This window comes from Vulpes lagopus, chromosome 12 (assembly GCF_018345385.1).
Source record: "Vulpes lagopus strain Blue_001 chromosome 12, ASM1834538v1, whole genome shotgun sequence".
NCBI lineage: Eukaryota > Metazoa > Chordata > Mammalia > Carnivora > Canidae > Vulpes > Vulpes lagopus.
Genome location: NC_054835.1, coordinates 13,966,765 through 13,992,384, shown reverse-complemented (window position 1 = coordinate 13,992,384; position 25,620 = coordinate 13,966,765). Strand labels below are relative to the sequence as shown.

General features: G+C 46.4%; 2 protein-coding genes across 6 annotated transcripts in view; both read right to left on the bottom strand.

The window, feature by feature from the left end:
- The window catches only part of TRPV3 (transient receptor potential cation channel subfamily V member 3), a 35,833-nt gene extending 29,377 nt beyond the window's left edge, over positions 1–6,456 (bottom strand). Inside the window, exons 1-2 of the mRNA XM_041723987.1 lie at positions 6,392–6,456; positions 3,730–3,850 (exon numbers count right to left, since the gene is read on the bottom strand). Of these exons, the coding sequence (XP_041579921.1) occupies positions 3,730–3,848 (119 nt within the window). The 5' untranslated portion in view covers positions 3,849–3,850; positions 6,392–6,456. The remainder of the gene's footprint in view (positions 1–3,729; positions 3,851–6,391) is intronic.
- A 4,122-nt stretch (positions 6,457–10,578) lies between these two features.
- The window catches only part of TRPV1 (transient receptor potential cation channel subfamily V member 1), a 38,610-nt gene continuing 23,568 nt past the window's right edge, over positions 10,579–25,620 (bottom strand). For 3 of the 5 annotated variants that reach the window (XM_041726066.1, XM_041726065.1, XM_041726069.1), the window contains 6 exons: positions 23,639–23,804; positions 23,134–23,200; positions 19,901–20,223; positions 18,309–18,436; positions 17,636–17,751; positions 10,579–11,482 (listed from right to left, as the gene is read on the bottom strand). In XM_041726066.1, coding sequence (XP_041582000.1) covers positions 11,310–11,482; positions 17,636–17,751; positions 18,309–18,436; positions 19,901–20,223; positions 23,134–23,200; positions 23,639–23,804 — 973 coding nt within the window. In that variant the 3' untranslated portion in view covers positions 10,579–11,309. Of the gene's footprint in view, positions 11,483–14,125; positions 14,206–17,635; positions 17,752–18,308; positions 18,437–19,900; positions 20,224–23,133; positions 23,201–23,638; positions 23,805–25,620 lie in introns of all 5 variants that reach the window. The other 2 variants (XR_005983176.1, XM_041726070.1) reach the window with 2 other exon arrangements.

Here is a 25,620-nt window from a genome sequence, read left to right as displayed (position 1 = left end):
ACAGGATGAACTACACTTGCGTTGTCCTTAATTCTCCAGAACCTAACAGTTGTTCTGACACTCAGAAGATTTAACTGAACAGAAGAGTAGAACATGGATAGGTAATGTGTGAAAGATAAATGAGAGAAAGGATAAAATAGCTGGTTAGATAGATGGACAGATGAGTTGGATGGATGAATAAGATGGATAGATGGATGGGTACATGGATGCAGGATACATGGAAGGATAGATGGATGGACACATAGGTATATGGAAGGATGGATGGGTGGATGCCATGGATGGCAAAGGAATGAGTAGTTCGATGGGCAGATTGGCGGATAGATGGAGAGGCTGGTGGACTGGACCAATAAGCAGAGAGACCAACACAAACGTCAAGTGACTCCTGTTGGGCTCCTAGTTGCCCAAAGCTCTCAATCTCTTTTTCTCCATCCTGCATAACAAGCTGAGGAAAGGTCTTTTGCCTCTCCTCCAACTCCTCTCCTTCTCAGGGCCTCCTCCCAGAGTCCAAAGGGTGGGCCTCCCGGATGGACCCAGAAACCAGATCATGACAGCATCTATCCATTCCAGGCCTGGAAACCAAAGGGCCTGAGGAAGGGTAAGAAATATATCCTCAACTTATCATGAAGTGTCCTCTTTTGTGCTGAGGGACTGTGTTGAGCCACCAGGACACTTACTCATCAACTCACTCACTCTCTCTCATTGTCTCACCTGCTTCTACAATGATCCACCTACTTACTCAAAAACTACTAATATGCTCTGTGTAGGGAATGAGGGGAGCAGGGAAGGAAGAGATGACCCTTCTAGGGACCCGGTCCTCAGAGATTTGTGGCTTGAGAAGATCCCCCAAAGCAGAGAGAACAGCATGAGAAAAGCTTCCATGGCAGAAAGGCAAGGACTATGTCTGAGAATGTTAAGTCTTCAGGGCCGGGAAGGAGATTGGTGAGAGCAAGGCTGGAAAGATCTCTGACTGTGAGCAAGGACCCAATTACTGGGACAGGGAGCTGCTAGACCACAAGGGCCCATCCCACACTTGCCCTATTTGCCTCTGCACATGCCACATCTCACCTGCCTCCATGACTGATGGTGAGGTTACCATGTGACACCCTGGCTTCTACTCTGCAGCATAGGCTGTTTGTTTATTCCTACTTTTCATCCGGACCAAAGGGCACCACAAGGGTGTTGTTAACTCAAGTGCACACACAGCTCTGCACCATCTCTCCTTCATTTCTGTCCCTGTGAAGAAGATGAACTACCCCTAAGCATCCCCAACAGTGGGGAGGAGGCTGTGTGACCAACTGCTTTGTCCCAAGAAATGCCCAAGTGCTCTGATCTCCAAAAGGCCAGCTCTTCCATGTCTCTCTCCCAGCGCATCACCCTGCCCAGGATCCAGTAAAGAGGCCACAGTGGTAGCTACTCATGAGATATAGCATGAGGTATGTCCCTACCTAGACATGATGGTACCTTCCATCCCACCATTAGTCCAGATTTCCTTACTGGTCAGACTGGCCTTCTATTTACATTGAATTTTTTCTTTTCCTTTTCTTTCTAGGCTGAGTCCTATACTCAGTTTTGAGGCAGATACTCAAACCTTCAGGGCACAGGAAGAAGTAGGCACGTGAGGGTCCTCAAAGAGCCCTTGGGAAGAAGATGGTGCTACTGCTTCATGAGACAAAGGTCACACCTCATACCCAGGCCCTTGGCTGTGTGAGGCCACAGGTAGAGCTGAGTCTGGAGCTAAGTTTGTGAACAGGGATAGGCTCAAGAAAAGGCAGCTTGACTGTGGGAAGATCCTGGCATTTTCCTGAAACCATGTCCACAATCCTGCCCTGAGGTCCAAAATTCCCCTAGGAATGTAAGAAGGTGGGGGAAGGGAAAGAGAGGCAAGAGGGTGGTGTTTGGTTAGTTCAGGGATAGGTCTGTCCTTACCCAGACAGTCAAGCCCACCCAGACCTAGGCTGCCCCCATGGCCCTGCCAATACCTGTCTGAACTTCACCTCTGCTCAGTTTTCTCTCCTGCACTCCAGGATCGACCTACCCCTGGATGTCCCTTGGTTACTTCTCAACCAACATTCACTCCTGAACTCGGCTTGTCTCTCCTCATCTTGTTTCTTCTCCTCTGATGTCCTCATGTCACAGATGGCCCCATCATCCCTTCAGGTCCTCTCACCAAATGAGGGGGTGTCTCTTGGTTCTTTTCCCTCCTTTCTCATAGTTGATCCTGCAGACCCCACGATTCTGATAACTTTCTGACCTGATCCTCTCTTCTCCATCCCTGATCACCCAGGTTCAGACCTCCCCACCTGTCACTCAGGCTTCCCAAGAGCCTCCGGTCATCTCCTTGCTCCCAGCTTCCCTTCCAATCCATCATTCACACAGATTACCCAGAGTATCTTTTCCAAAACACAAATTTCACCATGCCCTCCATCTCACACAGAATCCCCACTGCCCTCAGGTTTGTTCAAACTCTTTAACCAACCCCCAAGCCCCAGCCCCAGTGGGACTCATATTCTCCATGATTCCTCCACCCACCCAGCACTCCAGTTATGCTGATCCTCACTGATCCCTGCCCCAGCCTCTGTCTGGGATGTTCTCTCCTTCCTCTCCACCTGTGATCACCCATTCTAAACCACCTCACCTGGGAAGTACTCTGAGACTGCCCCCAGGGTTGGAATGACCCACCTCTTCTCAGACCCCATCCCACCCAGTTGCCAGGACACTTCCACATTCTTCTGGGTGCCCTTCTCACCAGGCTGTGAGCAGGGATGGGCATTCTTTTTCTCTGTGTCTCAGTCTCCCCATTCTGGGTCCTAGTGCACAGAAAACCTCAGCAATTATTACTCAAAACAACAGACAGGAGGGCTAGCACCTATCTCACCTCTGGCCCAAGAGGGGCCTGGGATGGGGCCAGAGGAGGCCAGACAAATGAGCCAACTACACTTGGGGGGGGGGGTCCCACCTGCGTCCAACAAAAGCACAGCTTGTGGTAGGGATGAGGATGCAGGCTTGAGGGCCTCAAATCTGCTGAGGGGCTGGGGCACTGCCATGGAGGCAGTTCAGGGGCCAGGGAGGACCCTGGAGAAGTCCTTTTCCCCGAATTCCCAGCTGGGAAGTAGTTGTAAGTGTCCCAGCCTTCCTCAGCTCCCAGGGGCCCAATAGCGATGATGATGATGATGAAGCTCCAAGTAACAAAAACACTATCAGCGTGTGCAGAGCACCGACTGTGCACCACACGGTGCGAGCCGGTGATCCCAACAAATCGTCACCCCATGAGATGCCTTTGCTGGTGTCCCCATCACATGGGTGATGTCAAAGAGCTTGAATAAGCTGGTTGGGCACACGGGACAGGAAAGCAGTTGATGTCTTCACGTGGGGATCCAAGCTACCGAAAATCTCCATGCACCTCTTTGCTCCTTGTCTTGAGGACGGCTCCAGCAATCCCTTGCCTCACCCTGAAGCCTTTCTGAATGTCACTGTTTCCACGCCTCTGACCCCTCCAGGAAGGCCTCCCTGATCATTGCCATTGCACTGACTTCCCTGGCTCAACACCCCCACCCCCCAAGTATGCAGGGCTATTTCCCCACCTTCCCCCCATTTATACCTAACTGGGCACCAGGTCACCATAGATGACACTGAGAGTCTGGTGTCGACCCCAGGCAAGGGCTCCCTGAGGCTGGGCACCAGAATCCCTCCTGTGCCCCCACCACACAGGCCCAAGCCTGCCAGTCCTACCTCTTCTTGGTGGGGGTGATCTCTGCTGGCCTCTTCTCCTGCAGGATGGCAGGGTTCCCACTGGGGACGGCGGCTCTTCTGCCCATGAGGGGCACCATCTCCTTGGGGTGGGCATTCATGGCTGGAACACAATCACAGCATAGATGCTCAAGTTGAGTGAGCCTGAAGGTCCTCAGGGGCCTTCAGACCCCCGTGTGGCACCATGTGACCCCTGCTCATACCCACTGGATGAGGAGCTCACTACCTTCCCAGGCTGCCAACTCTTCCCAGAGACAGGGAGACTATCCCCTCGATTTCTCCTGCTCCTCGCTCTAGCACTTTTGCTCCTGTGCACCCTTGGAGAGACCAACAGAGCCTCCAGGTAGAGACTGCCATGCCCATGCCATCTCCACCCACCAATCTTCAGGTGGACTCCCAAGAATTAGCTCTGCTTTTCAATGTCTCTATCAGATTTTGTGTTCAGCGATGTCCTCGTCAGAACAGAACTATCACCTCCTTTGCTCTAGACACTATGCTGCTAGTAATACAGCCTCCAGCCTCTTTGTCTCATCTACCCAGAGCTGAGTACAACCAGTCCTGTGGCTATCTGTCCAGTCCATTAGACTCCTTTCTCACGCAAAGGGAGCAGCTGAGCCCCTTCCACAGAGACAGAGGAGACAGCCCCTCAGTCCTGACCTGCTTTACTGATGCTCAGTAAGGACTGGACCCCGCGCTAGGCTCAGAGGGATGTGCTGGGGAGAGGGATTGACATATCTTTGGAGAACTCTAAGGGGATCTTAGAGGTTTCTCTATAAAGGAAGGCCAGTCCAGGCAGAGGGGACAACCTAAGCAGAGACCAGGAGTCAAGAAAGTTAGCAAGTGGCAAGAAGCTGGTGTGGCTGCGGAGTCTGGGGGGTTCCTGGGGCCCACTGGCAGTGAGAGGCTCCAAAGCAACTGGAGCCATGCTGTGAGGGCCTGGACCCCAGCAAGGAGCTCTAGCTGGTCCTAAGGGCCACAGGGCACGGGAGGGCCCTGGGTTACACAGGAGACAGCAAGTTAGAGATAGCAGACCACATGGGGGATGAAGGAGGCTGGATCATGGAGCTAGGAGAAGGCCTCTGTGCGGGCATTGGCATGAGGAAGGCAGGGCTGACTGTGTGGGATGAAGTGGACAGGGCAACATCTCGTGCAGACAGGAGGTGACTCTGTAGTTCATGGGGGGCCTTTCTGATTTTAAACAGCCCTCAGAAAACTCCCACAGGGCCATCAGGTCACGGGCCAGATTTCTTTCTTTCTTTCTCTCTTTTTTTTAAAGATTTATTTATGTTCATGAGAGTAATGGAGAGAGGCAGAGACACAGGCAGAGGGAGAAGCAGAATCCATACAGGGAGCCCAATGTGGGACTCGATCCCGGGACCCTGGGATCACAACCTGAGCTGAAGGCAGATGCTCAACTGCTGAACCACCCAGGCGTCCCCCAGATTTCTGTATGAAGAGCCCAGCAAGGTGGGTAGAGCTGGGGCCTCTGGTCATCCTGGCCCAAATAGGAAAGCTTCCTGGAAAGAGCGTCCAGAGCAGTTTGTCATCAGACTGCAGAGAAGTTTGGAAATGGGGCAGCTGCCCTCCCCCAGTAAGCAGCCTGGGGAGAGGAGGAGTTGTCCAGGGGAAGGCTGTGGCCTTGGAGTGCAGGGACCTTGAGGCAGAGACCTCTGGAGAGGGGCCCTGAGGCCAGACAGGTGGAGTGTCCTACCGAGAGACAATCATGAGGATTTAGGGCTCTGATTCTATCTGCAGTCACAGGTGAAGATGGCTGGCCTTCACCACCTTCCTCAGCCCCAAGTGGCCTGTGGATAGATTGGCCTAAGGGGCTGAGCTAACCAAGAGTGAAGAAGAGGGTGGAGGGTGTGTCTCCTTCCCTCCCTGTGCCTCTGTTTTCCCTTCTGATAAATGAGCTGAAAGGATCCCAAGGACCCTACAGTTCTCACCTATGTCAGCTAACTGCTCCATCCCCCATGAGTTGGGGAGTCCCGGGGAGCTGGGGCAGGAGAGGGTCAAGAGAACTCAGGGCTGGAGCTATAATTAGCGGTGATAATTAGCTCCCTGAGTCACCCCACAAACCCTGCCTTCTCACCTGTGGGACTCTCTCGCTGCCTTGCCCTCCCTCTCTCAGGGATTGGGCTTCCTCACCCTGGCCTCCCAAGCCCTGACACTGGCTGAAATGGCCTTTCTTGGAAGACCAACCAGGCCGGCCTGGGGGCTACAGGGAGCCCCTGAAGCTCTGGCTCAGCACCTGTGAGGTGCCTGGGCCTTGTCCCTCTCAAGCTCTAGGCTACCTCTGTCTCATCCTGAAACCCCCTCATACTCCTCCCCTGGAGAGCCACATCCTAGGGCCTGCTACTGGAGACAAGAGCCTCCCCTTTCCCCCTTGGTGACTGTGAGCCCTTCCCCCTTGCCCAAGATCTCCAAACTCAGGCAAGTTTCCTGGGTTCATCAGAACCTGTGCTCTGGCACATTCCCAGGGCCAAAATCTCACACTCCCCTTTGTTTCTCCTGCTAGAGATCCAGGCTTCTTCCCCACTCCTCCCACAAAGGCCCATCAGCAGAGAGCAGATACTTAGGTCCCCACTCTAGGGTCCCCTAGGACCTTGGAAAGTCCTGGCTGCCACGCGTGGTGAGGACTCACCTGGCAAGGTCCAGGCAGTGGTGGCTGCCTTTGCTCTGAGATCACCGCATGTCCTGGGCCCAAGGACCCCCGGAGGGACTGTGGCTGAGGCGGCGGGAGGCACTCATCATAGGCAGAGAGATGGCTGAAATGAGGCGTCGGAGGCAGAACTGGCTGGGCCACCTGCCCTAGGCACGAGGCAGGCCACACCCACCAGCCATAGCTGCAGCGCCTGCCCACCCACATGCCCTGCCTGAGTCACCCCCACACCCACAGGGCAGCCCAGCCTAGGAGACAGCAGGAGAGGTAGCAGGTGCCAAGGCCAAAGTTTTGGTTCCAACTCTTCTCTCTTGTATTTGATGCTTCCCATCACGACCCTAGTTTCCCAGCTGGGAAATTGGAATTACAATACCTACATCACAAGGATGCTGTGAAGAGTCAAAGAGGTCATGCTGGTGGGAGAGCCTAATGAGTGGTCGAGTGCTCTGCCCTGAGCCTTAGGAGGAAAGGCCACAGCTGAGCACCGGCCTGGTTGATCCCAAGGTGACCAGCCCCAAGACTTGGTGATCTGTCCTTCAATGTCTGGGATCAGATCCTTTTAGAGACAAAGGAAGTCCCCATTCAAAGCTTACCACCAGAAATTACACACTTCCGACCTTGGTGACAGACAGCCTCACCCCTTTCTAGCTATATGACCTTGAGCAAGTCTTTTCACCCATTTCCTGTCTGTGAAATGTGCATAATAAATCTACCTTGCGGAATTACTTACGAAAACACATAGGAAGGACTTGAACAAAGACCAGAGTACAGAAAGAACTCAATAAACAGTGACAGTTATTAATTCTTCCTGGTTTTATCATCCATTCTCCAAGCAACCACCTGGGCCACCTGTCTCCAGGTCAGACTTCCCCACAGATGGGGAGGATTCTGTGCCCTCCCTCCTCGCCCAGCTGTGGCTGTGACGGAGGCAGGCAAGGCTGGGTAGCCCTGACTGTCTCTTGTCACTCAGGAATTGCACACCTGTTCCCTCCGGCAGGACAGGACAGGACAGGGAGGGAGCAGGAAGTCTTGCTGACAGTGATGGCACCTATGACTGATGAGGCAGGGATTTCCCCAACTGCCATCCCTCATCCCATCCCTCATCACCACAACCTGCCAGGCCTGGGGAGAAGCAAGAGGCAGGCTCAGGCTTCTGCCTGTGGGGCAGCTGAACCTGTGGCCAGGAAACCTGGTTTCAGGACTAACAGGCTTTATTTTTTTTTAAAGATTTTATGTATTTATTCATGAGAGAGAGAAAGAGAAAGAGGCAGAAACACAGGCAGAGGGAGAAGCAGGCTCCCTGCGGGGAGCCAGATGTGGGACTCAATCCTGGGACCCTAGGATCACACCCTGAGCTGAAGGCAGACGCTCAACCGCTGAGCCACCCAGGCATCCCAGGACCAACAGGCTTTCATGTGGGTGAAGTAAGGGCTACTTTTGCAATTTTATACCAAGGGGTCCAGGAGTTCCCACAAACATCTCCTGAAACTCCTTCACGAAAGACTGACCTTGGATCAATCATAGTCTTCCCCCTAATAATTAATTTCCCCTTCTGACTCAGCTCCTTGTCCTTCTTGGCTGGCTTCTTGCTGCCTCAGAACCCTAGGGATGAGGCTATTGCCACATTTCAGTGTTTACATTTTGCCTGGTGTTAGCACTTTTTATCAAAGTGCTCAGGCTGAACTGCTCTAAAGGCCCCTGACCTCTACCCGCAGGCACCTGCTGTGCCCAGCAAGGAGTAAGAGGAGCCCCCTCTGCTGTGCCTGAGGCAGGGAAGCAAGGGCCAGCGTAGGATTCAGAACTGGAGAAAGGGATCTCTTAGGAAAACTGTGGGCCACACAGGAGACAGGCTCAGGCAGGAGCCATGACCCCCCAAGTGAGTGGTAAGGACAAAAAGGGCTCAGGCCACTGAGGTGGAAGGAAATCTCCCCCACGGGGGGGAGCGAGGAATGGGCCAAGGGAAGGGAAAACCTTTGGGCTGGACTTGGGCTGAGGGAGGACAGTGTGCGCGCTGAGCAGAGAGGCAGGAGCGGGCCTGGGAGGCGAGAGATCCGGGCACGTTCGAGGAGTGGTGCCAAACATTGTTGGCAGGGGTCAGACAGGAACTGCAGGTTGGGCCCCAAGCCACTGAGTCAGACCTGACCCTTTCATCACAGGAGCCTACACTGGTCCAGCCTCACGGGGCACACAGTCCTCTGGAAGATGCTGCCACCCACCTGCTCAGGCAGGGGACCGACCCCGCTGAACAGAGGCATCAGGCATCCGCCTGGGCTCAAACCAAAGACAACATTCCAGGCCGTGGAAACCCTGGCTGCACTCACCAGGGGCTACAGGAGAGGCTGATTCCCCCCCATGTTGAGGACCCACACAGCACAGTGGCAGGAGCAGGGAGCCAGGAGTCTGGCCTTCTCCTCCCAAGCCTGGAACCCCTTCGAAGCCGGCATCGCCCACTCAGCTGTGACCGCCACATGGGTGACTTTGGAGTCATAGCTGCATCAATGCCCAGATACCCAGAAGGACCAACAAACTGCCCCCCGCAATCTGGCTTCTCATTCCCAGGAGCAGCCAAGGGCCATGCTCTGCCCACCCTTCACTGGGGACTTCAACTCCTTCCACGACAGCGCTCTGAACAAGTAGAGCCCAAATAAAAAACCAACAGTGACAGAAGGGACTTTTAAACGGGCTTTGTGTGCAGAGCAAAGCCCCCGAAGGGAGATGCAGCCCAGCCCAGGTGGGATGTGGCAATGAGAGGGAAAGGGCAGCCGCTGGGTATTCCCGCCCCAACCCCAACCCTGCTTCCCGGAGGCCCAGATTTTAGACAGCCCCTAGACATCTGCCAACACACCCTATCTGGGCCCCCATCTCACCAGACTGGGGTCAGGGTCTGTCCGCCCTGGACTGTAAAACACCCAACAGAGGACATACCAGGCAGGGGTCAAGCACACTTTCACCTCCTCCCTGCACCTTCCAAGCCCTGCAGGCAGCTGGTCCTGCTGGCAGGTGCATAAGCTCTCCCTCCAAGAAAGAGGAGGAAGAAAAGTGGTCTCTGTGGGGTGAGTGCACACAGGGATGGGCCAACCCCTTGACCTGCCTAGGGAATGCCCCAATTTGGTGCAGTGAACAAGGAAGAAGGACTGGGAGCCAGGCATAGCTCCATCCATAGCCTCTGGCCTGGCAGATCCACCCTGACAGTGGTCAGGAGAGGCTGTCTGCATCCTGGTATCCTCCCCATCAGGGATAATGGCTTGTGGCTCATCCTGCCTCCAGGTGATGGAGGGAGGAACATGAGGACAGAGAGAGAGAAATAAAGATTCAGTGACAGATAAAAGGGCAAAGAACAGGCTACTTGCATGTGTGACCTTCTTTAAACAACCCAGGTTTACACAAAAGGTTATGATCATCATTCATTTTAGAAAAGAACACCCACAACACTAAGGAGAGCACTTGATGGAATGAGTACTGGGTGTTATACTATATGTTGGCAAATTGAATTTAAATTAAAAATAGGGCGGCCTGGGTGGCACAGCGGTTTAAGTGCTGCCTTCAACCAGGGGTGTGATCCTGGAGACCTGGGATGGAGTCCCACATCTGGCTCCCTGCATGGAGCCTGCTTCTCCCTCTGCCTGTCTCTGCCCCCCCCCCTCTCTCTGTGTGTGTATGTGTGTGTGTGTGTGTGTGTGTGTGTGTGTGTCTCATGAATAAATAAAATCTTTTTTAAAAAAATTAAAAGAACACCCACAAGATTCCTTCCAGCTCTAAGTAAGTTTAAAGGTTGACCCAATTTGAAGAAACTTGCAAATATCTGACATCTACATGACCCTTTTGGAAGAGGGCCTATAGGAAAAGGGAGGGCCCACAACAGGAAGCAAAAGCCCTCGTGTCTCTGTTCCCCAAGGAGGGACTGGCATGCCCCAGCCCATTTTTCTGCCAGATAGCCTGGCACCATGGTTAAGTTCCAGGCTTTAGAGTCAGACTGTCTGGGGTCAGACCCAGGCAACGGTTTTTATTGGCTGTGTAACCTTACTAACTATCCTAGACTCAGTAGTATATATACACACACACATACACACACACAGATCACAGAGTCCACTAGCTATGCTAGCCCAATGACTGGCACAAAGTTCACACTTATTATGATACTTATATATTTATTTATTTACTTACTTACTTACTTACTCATTTATTTGATGGATGACAGGTGGGATGGAGGTGGAAGTATGTACCACTATAGGGGAGTGGGACTATGGTCACTACAAATGGAAGATCATTAAAAAATTCTTGCCACATGCTTTTGAGACATGGTTCTGTACTTTTATCTGAACAGCAATAGAGTTAATGTTTTTGGAACTGTGAAGTATCACACAGAAGGAAGAAGTCACTCTGGAAAAACCTGATTCTGGCAGAGCAGGAATAGGGCCAGCCTCCCCCACCTTCTCTGACAAATAAATGACATCACCCCCAGACCACTCTGTTCAGGGGAGGTAATTAAACACAATACAGAGAACAGCTTCAACATTTTACATCAAAGGACATGCTTTGTTCTAAGAAGTGTTTTCCTGGGCCTCATTTGCTTTTACTCAATAAAATAAAGCAGGGGTATCACATATGTCCACACAAAGGTTCATCATTCATGATACTTAACAAAGTCAGTAAAAGCATGAGAGCAAAATCCTTTCCTGGTGGGAGACTCACTTGCAGACAGTGGGGGGTATGAAGACTATCTCTTCCCATGCATCACCAATGCTTCATGCAGCTTGTCCAGATCAGGCAAGGAAAGTGCCTAGGCAGGCACAGACCAGGCCAGGCTGCTGAGAGTGCCCTATTGTTCCCTACACAGCCCCTCGGCAGCAGTGGGATATTCTGAGGCCCAACAATGTTAAGAGAACCCTAGACAGGTCCCTCACTTCTCCCCTAAACCAACAGGATCCTTGAAGATCTCAGCATCTTCTGGCTTGAGGGACCCTGCAAAGTGCCTCAGATGAACTTCCTCCGGTTGGGCAGGGTGCCTTTCTCTTGTACTTGCATCTCTTAAAAGGGGAACCAGGGAAAAGTTCTTCCAGTTTCTTCCTGAAACTGAAGGGTAAAATACCATTACTGCCTTGGATGCAGCCAGCAGGAATAAACACTTATTTTTTTGGCCTTACCAACTTGTTGGTCTCTTAAAAGGAGACCCAGACATGTTAGTGCTTCCTAAGGTACATGGAGAGGTGCCATTTACTCTTCCCTTGCCTGCTTAAGGAGCCTCATCCACTCTAGAGGATCCTAAATGCTATTCCTTCACCTCACCCTGACTTGCAGGGGCCTCATGAGAATCTCTTGCTTGCCTATCTCAGTCTCCATTTCCCCCCTGCCCACATGGGAGGGAGAGTAGTTCTCCACATAGCAACATAGGGGCCCCCATGGTATCTTCACATCAGGTCAGCTGTAGGGTGATGAACACCAGACAAAGAATCAGGACTTGGGGACCAGGCCCCACCCGGGCATAGAAGATTGGGAACAATGCCAAGGAAATTATGGTGACACTAGGCCTTGAGGTATATAGATAGATGATATAGATATAGATGATATAGATATAGATATAGATATAGATATAGATATAGATAGATATAGATATAGATATAGATATAGATATAGATATAGATATAGATATAGATATAGATATATTGGCTCTCATGTGTGGGCAAGGAACTCCCTAAGAGAACCCAGGTGTCACCCTCATGGCCATCTTCAGCTTCCCAGCCACCTAGGCAAAATGACAACCAAGAGGGAAAGCTGCACATGTTCTCCTCCCACTCCCAGAGTCCTGGTCAGCCAAGTCCTCTTTGGCTACACCAGGTCTAATCTCTCTGGAAAACCAGCTTAAATTTATACCTCTCACCCTCAGGCCATGATTCAGACTCCTCTGCTGGTATCTAACACTGACCATGTGTCAAATGCATCAGGAATATGGGAGGCTGAGCCCATCATGACCACTCCAGCTGAATTCTCCCAGTCTTGGTGTTTGCCCCAGGCCTACAGGCTGACTCTGGCCTGCTCCCAAACACAGTGCGATAGCAATTATCAACCGCCCAAAGAGGATCCATTGAAGCAGGATTTCATGGGGATATGAGCCAGGCCTCTTAGAGACACAATCTTCTAACTGGCTCAGTGTTGGGGACACTCAGCCTCAGAGACTGCTAGGCTCAGCTCCAGCCCAAAGACCCTCAAAGGAGGCATGGGGCTCCCTGTGCCCACTTCCCACAATCCTGATGCCAAGATTCCCTTGAGTGCTCTACCTAGCTCAGCTACTAACTGTTTCTTCCTTGGCCTGTCTCTCATGAATTCCTTCACTCTTTTTCAGTCATACACATGGTGTGGGTGGGAGAGTTCCTTGTTATCTGAATTATATGACTAGTCATTACTAAGGTGTCCACTGTTACAAAGTTGTACAAAAAACAAAATTCTCAGGAAATACTCACTAATTAATTATAAATGTAAAATCATGGAACCTCATGATTAGACATCTCCTACACCAACCCACGTAACATGAATGTATCTCTGCTACTTGGTCAATATACTTATTATTATCACAGTGAATGTGCAATGTTATAAACAGCCAACAATGTCATGCAAACACAATGCAAATCAACTGCAAAGTAAAACAGCAAATCTTTAAATGATGTGAAGTTTCATGAAATCAGTAAGAAAGATGTTGGAAAGCTGCTCAAATTATAGGCAAAGCCATCTCTGAGTGGCTCTGTAGCAAAGTTAGACCAGTAACAATTGAAGAGATAATAAGTATCATGACGTGACACAGGAAGTGCTTTCAATGAAACTCGTGGGAGAATTATAGGATTATATGAGGCTCTTGATAAAATAGATTTCTACTTCCAGCCCTGATGGAAGATCTAATATTGGGTGACCCACTATGCTCTAAACAACCATAAAACAGGACAAAATACATGCAGTAAATGTTTTCAGGCATAGGACACAGACTAAAAACTGCAATTGCTGAAAGAAGTGAAATTCACAAAGTGAGCCCCATGACGGCCCTGATGCTTTGCTTAAGAAAAATTTCTCTGAGTATGCTGTAGTAAGCTGGAGTACAAGCAGAGTATGGCAGTGCCTCTGAGCTAAGGAAGGAGAGACCAGAATTTTGGGTAGCTGAAACAACTAGAATCTGTGAGACAGGCACAGAAGAGGAAGAAGAAAGTGGGATGGAGGTCTAGAAGTCTCTGGGCTTGGGGCTTGACTGTACTTGCACAATGTGAGACTGTATAAGGCTTATCAGACTGTGGCCACTATAGGGATAAAGGTTAGATAGAAACCCTAGAAGCTGAGCAGTACTGAGTGGAGAGACCTCCTTACCTTTTCTCTACTCCGAGGATCAAGCTAAAAACACCAGAAATGCCCTACTTACTCTATGTACCCTATAGTAAGGTCTATGAGGGACCCACCCCAACAAAGCCTAAAATCAAGCCCTGAAAAGATCCTTAGTGGAAACAGTTTAGAGGTTGAGTCCCAAAAGTTTTATGGAATTGGCAAATACTTTGGCATTTCACATATCTACCATAATAAAGTTTAAAACTAAGCCTATACAAGTTTAGAGTGATTAATCAATAATTGAACTGCCAACTAAAAAATTCAATCCAGGATATCTACAACATATTATCCACAATGCCCAGTATACAATTAAAAGTTACTAGACATGCAAAGAAACAGAGAAATGTAACTCACAATAAGAGAGGAGGAAAAGCAGTCAAGAGAAACTGTCCCCAAGATGGCCAGATGTTGGATTTAGCAGAAATTTAAATCAGCTATTATCAACATGTTAAAAAAAAAAAAAAGGAAAATAGGATCTTGATGAGAGCACAGCTAGAGAATCTCAGTAAAGAAATGAAAACTATATAAAAAAAATAGGAATTCAAAAACCAAATAGTATAATACTTGAAATGGAATAGTCACTAGATGAGCTTAATAATAGTTTGGAGATGGCTAAGGATAGGATCAGTGAACTTGAAGACAAAACAATAAAATTACCAAATTTGAGAAACAGAGAGAAAAAAAAATCAAGGAAAAATAAACAAAGCCTCAGAAACCTGTGGGACAATATCAAATGATCTAAAATACATGTAGGGGCACCTGGGTGGCTCAGTCAGTTGAGCACCCACCTCTTGATTTTGGCTAAGGTCACAATTTTGGGGTCCTGGGATCGAGCTCTGCATCAGGCTTCATGCTCAGCAGGGAGTCTGCTTGAGGATTCTCTCTCTCCTTCTGCCCCTCCCCTGCTTGCTCTCACTCTCTCTCAAATAAACAAATAAAGTTTAAATAAAATAAAATACATGTGACTGGAGTCCCAAAAAAAGAAGATAGGGAGAATAAAACAAAATATATAGTTCCCCAATTTGATGAAACACTGATATACAGATCTAAGAATCTAAGGCAAACCCTAAACAGGATAAAACCAAGAAAATCAAACCTAAATCAAACCAAGAAAATCAAACCTACATTTTAGTCAGACTGCTGAAAAACAAAAATGAAGAGAATATTTTGAAAGCAGCCAGAGAAAAAAAAGATAAATTACATACAGGAATTCAAATAATAGGCACCATTTCATCCATTCAAAAACAATGGCGGCCAGAAGATAATGTGAAAAAATAGTGTTGGAAAATTTTCTTTAAAAGAAAAAAAAAATCTGTTAACCCAGAATTCTTTATTCAGTGAAAATATCCTTCAAACATGAGAATGAAATTTACATTTTCAGGTAAATAGAAGCTGGCATCAAACTGATTGACAGTGATAGAAATTAGATAAGTAGTTACCCAGGATGAGTAAGGTGAAACTGATTGCAAGTAGGCATTAGAGTACTTTGTGGCACAACGGAAATGTTCTATATCTTGAGTGGGGTAGTGGTTGCCTGAGTGCACATTTGCCAAAACTAACCAAACTATACATTTAAAATGTGTGCATTTTGTTGTATGTAAATTATACTTCAATAAACTATTAAGTTTATAAAACATAAAAAAATGAGTTTCTCTAAGAAGCAATATCAAATGTGAAAGATGCAGTATTATGCTATCAGGCAGGTTGATCTGAAAAATTGTGCCCCTTCCCCCACCCTACCAAAAAAAAAAAATCCCAAACTGTCAACACCTGATTCATTCTTTGTTTAAGAATTAGTAACATCAGCAAAATGGTAAAGTAGGTCATTCCCAAAACCTAGGCCTCAACAAAAACATCCAAAAAACAGAAACTTTGAAACCAATGTTGTTTCAACTCTGGGAAATAGTCCAACGTTTATAGCAACCAAGCAAATGCTGAATCATTTTTAAAAATCAATGTAAAAGTGATAAGGAACTAAAACTATAGAACTCTTACCAAAAAACATAGGAGAAAACTCAAGATATTGAATTTGGTGATAATTTCTTAAATGTTACACCAAAAGAATAAGCAACAAAAGGAAAGAATAGATAAATTGAGCTTCATCAAAATAAAAACTTTCACATCAAAGGACAAGTCACAGAATAGAAGAAAACACTGGCAGATGATATACCTGATAAAGGATTAATATCCAGAATGTATAAAGAACTTTTATAACTCAACAACAGGAACAAAACAAATATTTAAATGAGCAGAGAGCTCAAATAGGCATTTCTCCAAGGAATATTTATAATGACAAATGAGCATATGAAAAAATGTTCAAAATCATTACTCATTAGGGAAATGAAAATCAAAAACACAATGAGATACTGATTCACATCCATTAGGATGGCTAAAACAACTACAACCACTGCAACAAAAACCCAGAAAATAGCAAGTGTTGGTGAGGATGTGGAACCCTCATGTATTGCTGGTGGGAATATGCAGTAATGTAGCTGCTTTAGAAAACAGTTTGGCAGTTCCTTAAAAAGTTAAACATAGAATTGCAATATGACTCAGCAGTTTCATTTCTATCCCGAAAAACTGAAGAAGGGCACTTGGGTGGCTCAGTCAGGTAAATATCTGACTTGATTTCAGCTCAGGTCATGACATCAGGGTCATGAGATTGAGCCCCACACTGTCAGGCTCCATGCTGGGTGTAGAACCTGCTTAAGCTTTTCTCCCTCTGCCCCACCTAACCTCTGCCTCTCTATGAATAAATAAATAGTTTAAAAAAGAACTGAAGGAAAAAAGTCAAACAGAATCTTGTACATCAATGTTTATAGCATTATTCATAATATCCAAAAAGGTGGACACAATCCTAATGTTGATTGAACAGATTAAATGGATAAATAAAATATGATATATACCTACAATGGAATATTTTTGAGCCAGACATAAAAGGTGTGTTCCATTTATGTGAGGTATTTATCCTAGGCAAACTCACAGAGACAGAAAGTAGAATAGAAGTTACCAGAGGCTGGAGGAGGGAGAAATAGGAGTAATTGTTCAATAGGTACAGAGTTTCTGTTTGAAATATTGAAAATGTTTTGGAAATAGTAGCAAAGGTTGCATAGTATTGTGGATGTAATTAATACCAATGAATTGTACACTTAAAAATGGTTAAAATGGCAACTTTTGTATTATATATATTTTAGCACCATTTTCTAAAAGCTAAAAAGAAATAATTAGTGCAGAATTATAATTACAACTCAAAATGTATTCAATTCAAACTAGGTTTTCTTCATTTTTAAGTAAATGTTTTCAATTAGACCTTTAATTTAACATGTACTACTAGATGTTTACCATTAACTAATAAAGGACCTTTTTTCTGGTAGTGATTTTCTGCAGAGCATTTCTACTTTATGTTCTACTCGTTACTCTTCCCATTCTTCCTCTGCCAGCTGGATGCATTCATGGAAGGTGAGATTTTGCTAATACCTGCTTGTGTCCATAAGCCTCACAGAGCTGAATGTAGACACTGAGTATGAGGAACGGGAAGAGGAGACAGGGCAGCCCACAACGAGACCAGCTGTCTCAGATGGCTGTATATGAGATGGACTGCTTCTACTGGGGCACTTGAGGACAGATGCCTGGACCACGGTGCTGGCGGAGCTGGTGAACATGGGCATGTGGCACAGTCAGCTGTACAGAAATGTGGGAGAGTACACAAGAGTGCCTGTGATTGAGTGTGTGCAGGTGGTTGGCCCTCTTCCAGCATCCAGGTTGTGGGGTGAAGAAGTCCAGCAAGGAGCAAGGAATCCCAAGGCTTTACCTGCCCAACATCAGGCCACCTCCATGCCACATCACCCTTCCCTCACACCTCACCTCTGCCTGACCGCAGGGAGAAGCTCAGGGTGCGCTTGATGCCCTCACAGTTCCCAGGGTCTTCATTGATGATACCTACATTGGTGTTCCAAGTGGTCCAGTTGACCTCATCCACCCTGCAGGGCAAGGAGACAAGGGAGCTGATGGCCTAAAAGCCATGCCTAGCTTCCCACATTGAGGGCTTGGTGCCACAAGTCAATCCCAAAAGCCCATAGACCAGGATGGGGAGACATAGCTGATAGAGGGAGGGTTGTGAGGGTCCTGCATTTTGGACACCACCCTCAAAGCTGTGTTCTCTGACCACATCATAAGGTCCAGGGACTTTAAATGCTGTATTCTTGGTTCTGACCCTGATCACTAGATGACCCCTTTTGGACACCTCATTTTCCAGTAGGTTTCCTATGCCCACATTAAGTCCTTGATGCCTGCAGCTGAGCCTCAGGGTAGCCCCTGTACCTACCTACAGCTGCCTTGGGAGAGTCCCCTATGTTCATGACTCATCCCAGGAGGCCCTTAGGCAGGTTTCTGTATCCACAGCTAACTCCAGGTGAGTTCCCTATGCCCACAAAGTCCCAGAACGTCCTCTGTACCCATAGCTGGCTCTGGGTAGATCCCTGATACCTATAGCTAAGCTCCTGAGCTCCCTTAGTTTGATTTCCTGCCTGGGCATTACCTGAAACACCACCTGTAGTCATCCTTGCCGTCAGGTGTATACCCCACCTGCAACAGCTTGCCTGAGCGGAAGGCCTTCCTCATACACTTAAGGAAGCTCTTCTCCGTGTCCAGGATGGTGATAGCTCTCTGTGAGAGGGCAGAGAGACAGAGGGCTTAGCCAGGGGCTGCCCTTGGCTGCCAGCAGGGCTTCCAAGATCAGCCTCTCCAGAGTTTCTCCCAGCCCCAGTGCCCCCAAGCTGGACCTCTAGCACCTTCTATATCAGGCTTGTTTCCCAGCAAGTACACTGTAGCCCAGCAGGTATACACTCCAAGCTCAGCCCATCCAGCCCAGACCTGCCCAGGCACTGCTGGTGCCTGCCAGGTTGGGTTGGGGCAGGGCCTCCCATGAGTGATGTGGAGTGTCCAGCCCCAGACTCTTCCCTGAAGTGCCCACAGAGGGGCAGATAGTATAGTTGTTAAGAGCAGGATCACAAATGGGACTACTTGGCTTGAATCCTGATTGTGCTACTTCCTGCAGATAGTCCCCAACTTAAAATGGTTCAACTTAATGATTTTCAATTTTATGATCGTGCAAAAGTAATATGTGTTCAGCAGAAACCATACTTCAAGATTTGAGTGTGGATCTTTTCCCAGGCTAGCAAAATATGGTACAATCCTATTGCATGACTGGACTGGGAACTCCCAGTTCAGTCATGCGATCACAAGGTTCAACAACCAGTACACTTAGAACCACTCTGTACCCATACAACCATTCTGTTTTTCACTTTTATTATAGTATTCAACACATTTCTTGAGATATCCAATACTTTATTATAAATAGGCTTTGTGTTAGATGATTTTGCCTAACTGTAGGCTAATGTTAATATTCTTTTTTTTTAATGTTAATATTCTAAGCACATTTAAAGTAGGCTGGGCTATGCTGTGATATTCAGGAGGTTCAGTGTATTGAATATATTTTTAAATTACAGTGGTTTATTGGGATGTAATCCCACTGTAAGTTGAGGAAGATCTGTAGTTAACTTGAACATGGATACCTAACTTCTCTACACATCAGTGCCTTTATTTAAAAAATGAGAATAGTAATGGTAGCCACTTGATAGCATTGTTGTGAGAATTAAATGAGAGCATTAAAACACTTAGAACAACACCGCGTATAGAGTTAATGTTACTTAATAAGAATGATAATTTTATTACTGTGCTAGTAATAAAAGGTAGATGTGGACTAGATGGCTAAAAATGCAGCTGTTAGGGCTCATCCCATTTTAGCTTCTCCCCCTAAGTCTGGTCTCTGGTGTCCATTCTAGACCAAGCTCCTGTGAGGTGGGTACCACATGGGGCTGAGCCCTCCATCTCCTGCCCCTGGGGACTGCCCAGCCACAGTAAACACAATGTCTATGAACACTAATTGATGATGCTTGGGAGGGAAACACTGCAGGAGAGATCAGAAGGAAGTCAACTAGGGGAGATGCTGCTGCTTGATCCCCCAGGACTGACTGTGCTCTCTGCCCTTCCTCAAACCCTATAGGGTTTCATATACCCAGCTGTGTTAAGCAGCAGACACAGCAGTAGACGCCCTCTTGCTACACTTACCTGTAGCTTCCATATGTTCTTGCTCTCCTGTGCGATCTTGTTGACAGTCTCACCCATGAGGGCAATGAGCATGTTGAGTAGAAGGATATAGGTGAGAATCACGTAGGCCAGCAATAAGATGATGAAGACAGCCTTGAAGTCATAGTTCTCGGTGAACTCCAGGTCGCCCATACCGATGGTAAACTTGAAGAGCTCCAGACACGTGGAGTACAGGCTATTGTAGGAGCTGTCAGGTGGCCGGCAGCCAGGCCCTCGCCACCTATGCAATGTGGACTCAGTCGGCACAGAGTTATTCTTCCCATCCTCAATCAGTGTCACCACCGCTATAGGGCATGGGGAGGGACAAGTGCAGCTGGATGGAAGCCAAAATAGATCCCCCAGCAGACACACCACCATATCCCTTGATGGGTCTCCAGCAGGGATGCTGCTTGGCCATATGGCATCTTTGTGTGAATTTAGAAAGAGAAAAACAGCTCTCTTCTCCAGAACTATCAGGAAATTGCCATATTATAGTTGACCTTTGAACAACATGGGTTTAAACTGCATGAGTCCACTTATACACAGGTTTTATTAAAAAAATACCATATAGTATTTTTGATTCAAAAAAATACCGTAACTATTTTCTGCATGATTTTATTAATAACATTTTCTCTAGCTTATTTTATTATAAGAATACAGTATATAATACACCTAACATATAAAAACGTGTTAATCAACTGTTTATATTCTTGGTAAGGCTTCTGATCAACAATGGGCTATTACTAAAGTTTTGGGGGAGTCAAAAGTTATTTACAGATTTTTGTGCAAGAGATTGATGTTCCTAATCTCCATGGTGTTCAAGGGACAACTATACTGTTTTGTTACAATAAGAACTTTATTGTAACCTGCTAGGAAAAAAGCTGTTAAAATAAATATGCAAATCTATATATACAATGTGAATAGAGTCACCTTTGTGCAGCACATGACCTGCCTAACTTTATATATCAGTCCCGAATCCACACCCAGCTTCTCAATCATAATCTTTCTGACTGTGCCCCTTAGAAGGTGACCCAGAGTCAGCCCCATTCTAGAATGATGGGGACTAAGCAGCTCAGAACAGAATGGCCTCTTGCTGTGTGCTACACTTTTCTTTGGGAAATATAATCTGGGGCCTAAGAGCTTTTGTAGCAGTTATGCCCCATGGTTACTTCATACCCAGCATCCATTAACCTACATGCCAAGTCCCTTCCGTGGGTACTGATAGACCAAAGCCTTCAGACCAAGTGCCAGAGCCCACACACATCTCTATCAGTCAAAGCTGTCCATAACTCTGAGACAGAGATTCCAAAACAGCCTGTGGGGTGGGGACAGGGGAGGGTCTATGTGAACCATGTAAGTGCAGGACTCAGATGAGGATCAAAGCAGAACCAGGTGCCCAGAAATACTGTGAATATGTCAGAAGGACACAGGAGCCAGCTTGAAGAGGCTCCCAAAGATGATTATTCAGACAATCTCAGCATCAAGATAGATGGTGATGGTAAAAATTACGACCTATTTAACAAGTGAGAATCCATGAAAAATGAAACAAAACCAGAAAAGAATCTGTGAGGGCATGATGAAATAAATAACAAATGCATGTAGAATGGAAAACTCTTCCCTACAATAGAATGCTAGCTAATAAATGTAGGAGGAATGACAGAGTTCGAAAATCATCATCTGGCAACCATTAGAATTAAGTGATTCAGGTGAGAATCATCAGTGGATTCTAACACTACCAGTTAAAAGTCTGATGAGAAACAGGATATTTACCTAGTCCCAAAGCACCTCCTTACAAATTACTTATTGATTCCAAAGGGAAAGATAATTACTTTACAGTAATCTAGCAGACCCACCAAAACCAAGTAATTAAACGTAACATCACTAGAGAAGGGCTAAACAAATGTGGGACTCCTGATACAATGCACTGAGGAAGATACATATTCCTTAATATTCGAATAAAAAATGCACAACTGAATCTAATTGTGAGGAAGCATCAGACAAACCCAAATTGAGAAACATTGTAAAAACCAGCTTTTACTTATCAAAAATCTAAGGTCACAAAAGACAAGGAAAGACTGAGGAGCCACTTCAGATTAAAGGTAACTAAAGAGACATGACAACTGAATGTAGTGCATGATCTGGAATTTTCACTTCTGTAAAGGATATTATTAGGACAATTGGTGAAATTTGAATAAGGCTGGTAGATTAGTTTATACTATTGTATTGATGTTTATTTCCTTATTTTGATAATTATACATTGTTTATGTAAGAAAACCTTATTGTTTTTAGGAAATGCAGGCTTTATCCAATAGTAAAGGGCTGATCATGTCTGCAGCTCACTATTTTTTTTTTTTAGCGTGGTGGTGGTGATGGTGTGTGTATGTGTGTGCATGTGTAGCAGAGAGAGGAAGTAATTTTTAAATGTAAAATTTGGGGAACTGGGTAGTAAGTACAGAAAAGTTATTTGTACTATTCTTGCAACTTTTGTGAAAATATGAAATAATGTCAAAATAAAAAGTTAAAAGGGAAACTTGGATGGCTCAGTCAGTTAAGTGCCAATTCTTGATTTCTGCTCAAGTCACGATCTGAGGATCATGAGGTCAAGCTCTGTGCTGGACATAAAACCTGCTTAAGATTCTCTCTCTCAAATGAGTGGGAAATATCAGTGAGGGTAACAGAACATGAGAGACTCCTAACTCTGGGAAACAAACAAGGGTGGTGGAAAGGGAGGTGGGAGGAGGGTTGGGGTGACTGGGTGACAGGCACTGAGGGAGGCACTTGATGGGATGAGCACTGGGTGTTATGCTATATGTTGGCAAATCGAACTCCAATAAAAAAGTATATACGAAAAAAATATTCTCTCTCTCCCTTTCCCTCTGCCCCTCCCCTGGTCATTCTCTCTCTCTCTCTCTCTCTCTCTCTCTCTCTCTCTCTCTCTTAAAATAAAATAAAATAAAATGTTAAAAAAAAAACTAAGCCAAAATGTAGCTATACTATAGGCAAGCAGAACTTCATACCTCTAAAATTGCTTACAATATTTTATGAATTGCATTTCCAGGTTCTCCTGACCATTTCTGTGTTCTCTATTTTCCAGCTCTGTCACCTGCAGATACATAATCCCAGGGGGCCTCTCCCCACCCAGCTCCTGCAGAGTCCTCAGGAAACTGAGGTGAATAGGAGCTCTGCCCACCACCAGCCCTGAGCAAGCCCATTACCTGTGGAAAACCCGAACAAGAAAACAAGGTAGACAAACATGAAGCGACACAAGTCTCTCAGGATCATCTGCAGGAGAGAGCAGACTTGTCAGAACCAAGTCCAGTCCTAGGCAAGGCCAAGGGGAGGGTCAGGACTATGTAATCCTGGTTGTTTATCTTGAGCCCAAGTGAACTAGAGAACATGCAGGAGGGTTTGGTTTGGTGGTTCTCAGTTCTGGTGTCATGGGGAAATCATCTACAGCTCCCCACTCCTTGGCCTTTGTTCTAGTGGGAGAGGGGTCCTGGTATATAGAGGAGTCAGGTTTCAAAGGAGCCCCCAAACCTGGGTCAGGGCCAGGTTGCCTGATTCTTGAGGAATTAGCTGGGAAATTGGGTCCTGAGCTAAACCAGAACCTTCCCAGATATTGTAATATCCACAGAGGGTGAACAGAGTTTGCAGATCATGTCCCACATGCTCATGGTATAAACTGGCTCTGTGGAGAACTACCTGGACACCGGCACCCACCTTCTCAATCATAACAGCATAGATGCCCATCTGCTGGAAGCCGCGGGTGTAGTAGAGCATGTTGGTCCAGCCCATGGCCAGGGAGAACACCATAGAGGCCACGTACTCCTTGTGGTGGCAGAAGTATAGCACCACGGTCCCCAGCATGAACAGTGACTGCACAAAACTGAAGGTGGAGGGATAGGAAGCTTCATCTACAAGCACCGAGGAGGCCTGATCCCTCAGAAGCACACACAGGCTGTGACAAGCTAGGGTTGGTTGTCCTGTCTCCTTTAGCCCATGATTCTCAGTAGGAACAACATCTTCTCCAAGGGGGCAAAACTTGGTTAGGGGGTGCAGAATCTTATTCTCTTTTTGTAGAAAGCACAAATATTAATACAGTACATAGACAACTATACTGTATATTTGTGGTATTAGATTTCATGAAAGGGGCAATTAGGAAAAAACATCTAAAAAGGCAATAATGAAGAAAGAATAAGAAACAATTCTTAGCAGTGAGGAAGGACAGGCCATGCTCTCCTGAAAAATCACAGGTAGAGTCTGCTGGTCACACCCTCAAACTCAGAAGCAGAGCCAGGCAAGATGTCCCTCAGCAAGTTGGACTGGTGGGGGTTGCCCAGGTAGGGTCCATGGATAAGGCAGAGTAAATCTGATGATCCTATGACAGAGTCTGCCTAGTGGTACCTTCACATATTCATCCCAGGTCTCCCTGTTCAACATGGCCTCCTCCTGAAAGTTCCCCCACCTACATTTATACTGTAGACTACACCAACCACCTCAATTCCCATTTATGTGAGAGAACCCACCAAAAAACTACCACTGTGCTGATGTGAGTCAGGAAACTGGTGTCAGGAGGCTGTCTCATCAATTGGAATTCTGCTGCAAAAGAAAACTATTCCCCTGTATTTGCAGGACCTTGGCCAAAATAATAACTAACCCTAGTTGAAACAGGTAAAGAGTTGTCCTGGGTGGTAAATGGAGCCCCCACATATGAATCTGGGGAGCAGTGGACAAATGAAAACTGACTTAGCAGACCCAACAAAACCAAATCCAAATCTATACTGGGGAAAGCTGAGAATCAACTGATTTAATCAAGGAATCTCAAAAGGCTTAGGGACCTCTGGAGAATAGATGAAGAGACCTAAAATAAAGAAGAGGGGAGGTTTGTCTCTGAAGAAGATAAAAGAAGACTGTTGGACCCATTTTCATCAGACAGTGAAAGCATTGACATTTTACCAAAATCAGGAGACAATATGATTTTTATGTTATATAGATTACAGAAAGCCCTCTATTCTACTCAGTTCTCAGAACTGTGGCGCCAGATTTCTTCCCTCCAGGTAGAAGATTGAAAAGATGCAATTGACTAACTAGATATTCCCCAGTAACATGAGAGACTCATAACTCTGGGAAATGAACTAGGGGGGGTGAAAGGGAAGGTGGGTGGGGGGTGGGGGTGATTGGGTGACGGGCACTGAGGGGGGTACTTGATGGGATGAGCACTGGGTGTTATTCTATATGGTGGCAAGTTGAACACCAATAAAAAATAAATTTATATTAAAAAAAAGATATTCCCCAATAAATAGCTTACCTAGACTAGTTTAGAGTGTAGCTCAAAATTGATAAGCCCCATTCATACATTGAGAGCTTCCAACGAGTTTTTCCGTTTTCCACTCTTTCTCATGACCAGATATCAAAAATCTCCAGATAGCCTCGAACATTAAAGATAGGGCAAGACAAGAAAATGGGAAACAACAACTTGGAGAAAATAAAACCTATGCAAAAAGAAGAAAAATTTACCAAAAGCTGTTTCAATAGTCTTAGAAAGACAAAAGAAGATATTCATCAATGAAATAAGAGTAAAATGCTTAGAAACAAGAATGGAATGCTCCTTAGAAATAAAGAACAAAGAATTTTTAAAAAGAGCATTTAGAAATTAAAAACTTTATATAAAAACAATAAACTCAATGGAAGGATTGGTAATT